The sequence below is a fragment of the Halyomorpha halys genome, unplaced genomic scaffold, assembly GCF_000696795.3.
Source record: "Halyomorpha halys isolate HHAL.00 unplaced genomic scaffold, Hhal_1.1 Scaffold8142.1, whole genome shotgun sequence".
In the NCBI taxonomy this organism is placed as follows: domain Eukaryota; kingdom Metazoa; phylum Arthropoda; class Insecta; order Hemiptera; family Pentatomidae; genus Halyomorpha; species Halyomorpha halys.
Window position 1 is genome coordinate 1 of NW_027106822.1, and position 1,881 is coordinate 1,881.

The 1,881-nt window shown below is 31.7% G+C and overlaps 1 protein-coding gene across 1 annotated transcript; it reads left to right on the top strand.

Moving 5' to 3' along the window:
* Positions 1-345: 345 nt before the first annotated feature.
* LOC136795228 (prefoldin subunit 6-like) lies at positions 346-1,116 on the top strand (the record flags this gene model as incomplete). The annotated part of the gene is given in 3 exon segments (XM_067045113.1): positions 346-709; positions 844-914; positions 992-1,116. Coding segments are annotated over 3 exon segments (257 nt in total), but the record flags the coding sequence as incomplete, so codon positions are not given.
* Positions 1,117-1,881: the final 765 nt, after the last annotated feature.

Here is a 1,881-nt window from a genome sequence, read left to right on the forward strand (position 1 = left end):
ATTAAACCCTGGATGACAAATAGTTTCGAAAAATCCTCCCTTAAATAATTTAGTAAAAATAAAAAATTAAATTCACGGTCTATAAGTTACACTGTTTTTATAATTTTTTTTTCTAAAGAGATCCGACATTTCGGCCGCTTGGGGCTCTTGATCTGTCTTTTGTATAGGTTGGATATCGCTTTAGAAGTCACCTATTACGTTTCCACCATTACCTTACTTGGTAATGTCTGGAACAGTAAGCCAAGAACTCATTGGTTGCCTGTGTCTTGAGTGAGCGTAGCGGAGCGAAAACATTATTTGAAATAATAAAAGTTTTTGTTATCTGTCCTCTGCTCAGAATTAACTATATCCGGTATTCAATTTTTAAGAACAACTGTTTTTTTATATTTTATAAATCGATCGTTTACCCATACTTTTTAAGAGTAAATAATTTAGAAAGTCAAAAGGCAATATGATTATTTTAGCGAATTATTTTTTATCTTATATTTTTAATAGATAAAAGTAGAAAACCTAATAACTAATACTTTCAAATCCTCAAAGATATTAATGACTACCAGATAGGTGTTCTGCTTATAACCTCCTGTTACTAAAGAAGGTTGCAATTGGTTGAATACCGAAGTAGGTAATAAGAATTTAAGTTCAGGAAGAATGGATGAATTACAAGCTAAACTTCAGGCTGAGTTAGATAAATTCAAAGCTGTCGAAAAAGGTGGTGTATATATAGCGTTATCATTCCATCTTATTGATCATTAGTGTTATAACTGACTACAATAATAGAAGTTCTCAATTAGAAAAGCATTTTTACATATATATTTATTATTTTTTATTTGTTCTATATTTTAGAGTATCACAAAGCTGTTTCTCAAAGGCAAGTTTTGGATGGACAGTTGCATGAAAACACAGGTGTTAAACAAGTTAGTATGGTTTGATGATATATTAAAGTTCTCTCTCACCATGAAACAATGAAACTCACCTGTCTTTTTTTTTTTAGGAATTAGATCTTTTAAAAGATGATGGGGAAGTGTATAAACTAATTGGTCCTGTGCTTGTTAAACAAGAACTAACTGAAGCTAAACAAAATGTTGCCAAAAGAATGGATTACATAAAGGGAGAATTGTAAGTTTTTCATTGAAATCTTGGCCATCACAGAATTAGGACTTTACTTGCATTGACTTTTGTAAAGATACAAGTATGTTTTAACTTATGCTAAGAGTATTTAAGTGTTACTCCATATGGCGAGTGGGCGAATACTCACTTATTAGATAAGTTCTGTTATGAGTTATAACTTATACCATTATTATTACTGCTGAATTAGATCATACTTTTGCCTAAAAGATTGACAAACTCCATCTGGTCCTTTTTTTGTTGTTGATTGGTTTGAATCCATACAGCTATGATTCACTTTTTTGTATCAGCATAATTGTGACACCATTTTCACTTTGTTTGTAAATTAGTACATGACCACTGTCACGTCAAGCCGTAGTTGTGAACTAGTGCCCATTTGATTGTAGTGGTATTTGATAAGAATTTAAGTGGTAAAAATCTTCCACCAAAGATGTTGTAACAGAACCAATAGGGTAAACAATGAATTTTGGCCCAGCTGAGGAACACCTATCCCGATGAAAGACCGAAGAACCTTACTGGTGACCCTTCCACACTTAGTGTGATTACTTGTTTCACCCCAGTATGCCAGAAATGGCTTGGTAGGAGGTTGTATTATCAAACTAATCAGATCTAGATTGCCATTTCAAATATTTCTAATGTTCTACCTTTTACTCTCTTTTAAAAATTTTCTTTTTTCCCTCACATGGCTAATAATTGTAATTATTCTTATTAAAAGAGTGTTACTAATGATATTTCAATTATGACATAGTTATTGAT